The sequence below is a fragment of the Galeopterus variegatus genome, unplaced genomic scaffold (genome assembly GCF_000696425.1).
Source record: "Galeopterus variegatus unplaced genomic scaffold, G_variegatus-3.0.2 Scaffold15462, whole genome shotgun sequence".
NCBI classification, from domain to species: Eukaryota; Metazoa; Chordata; class Mammalia; order Dermoptera; family Cynocephalidae; genus Galeopterus; species Galeopterus variegatus.
In genome coordinates this window covers 9,672-10,794 of record NW_007741573.1, presented here as the reverse complement: position 1 = coordinate 10,794, position 1,123 = coordinate 9,672, and the positions used below count along the sequence as shown (strand labels likewise).

Genomic DNA, 1,123 nt, shown 5'->3' with positions numbered 1-1,123 from the left:
TGTCTTTGGAATTAATTAATTTGATAATTTCTGGTCTATTACTTGATGTATTCTTTGACTGTATGGATTATAAGGACTCAGAATATAGTGTCTACATATTTTGAAATTTTTTACTTAGTACAGGTAAATGGGTTAGAAGTATTTTATTATCTATCTATCTCAAGTATGTTGTTGTGTCAACCAGTATATTCCCAAATTGACAGTGCCAGGAACAATAAATAGGCAAGAAAATGCTTGTTGATTGAATTTACATAGTTGCTTAGAAAACAATGGTTGTTTTTGCTTATCGTATCTTGCAGAGTAAAGGTTTGATTTTGGTCAAAGGTTTAAGTTCTGACTGCAATACTTACTGTGATTTTGGACAAGTCATCATGATCGGGTGTTTGTGACAATGAAGTGAAATAATGAAAGAAAAGCTCAGTTAGCTGTCCTTCCCTAAGCCAATCACTGGCGAGTAACATTATGATTGATTTTCAGACCAGTCAGGATTCACCCCCTGAAGCTACAGATTGGTCCAAGCAATTTAAAGGACACGAATACCTCAGAAAAATGGAAGTTCTTTTATATAGGAAGAAAGAGTTTGAGGATGTGGATGTGTATTGGTTAGGCAACCAATACAGTTTTCTACAGAGCTGTATCTTTCTTTGTGCTTCAGTTTTCTATTTCTGTCGCCTGAAAACTAAAGTCTGATCTGCTCCAGTATTATTATTGAATCATAACCTAATTCAAACTTTGCTTAGACCTTTGTCTCTCCAGGACAGAAGAATAAGTTCTTCTGGTTTTCTTCCCTCAGAAAAATGAACTCAGACATCCCACAAGTCTTCCAGAAAGAACTCACCTGCCTCATCTGCCTCAACTTCCTTCTAGACCCAGTCACTATAGACTCTGGGCACAGCTTTTATAGACTCTGTCTTTGCCTTTTTTGGCAAAGAGTCTCTATTCCTGCCCATTTCCCAATGTGCAGAGAACCATCACACAAGATAGCCTTTAAAATTCATATTCTTCTGAAGAATCTGATGGCCATTGTCAGAAAAGCCAGTCTCTGGCAATTCCTGAGCTCTGAGGAACACATGTGTGGGACTCACAAGGAGGCAAATAAGATCTTCTGTGAAGAGGACAAGAA

The 1,123-nt window shown here is 37.4% G+C and overlaps 1 protein-coding gene across 1 annotated transcript in view; it reads left to right on the top strand.

Moving 5' to 3' along the window:
- Window positions 1-956: 956 nt before the first annotated feature.
- Window positions 957-1,123, top strand: part of LOC103582268 (tripartite motif-containing protein 43-like) — a gene marked incomplete at its 3' end in the record, with an annotated part of 7,263 nt that continues 7,096 nt past the window's right edge. The window contains exon 1 of the mRNA XM_008563913.1: window positions 957-1,120. Within this exon, the coding sequence (XP_008562135.1) occupies window positions 957-1,120 (164 nt within the window). The remainder of the gene's footprint in view (window positions 1,121-1,123) is intronic.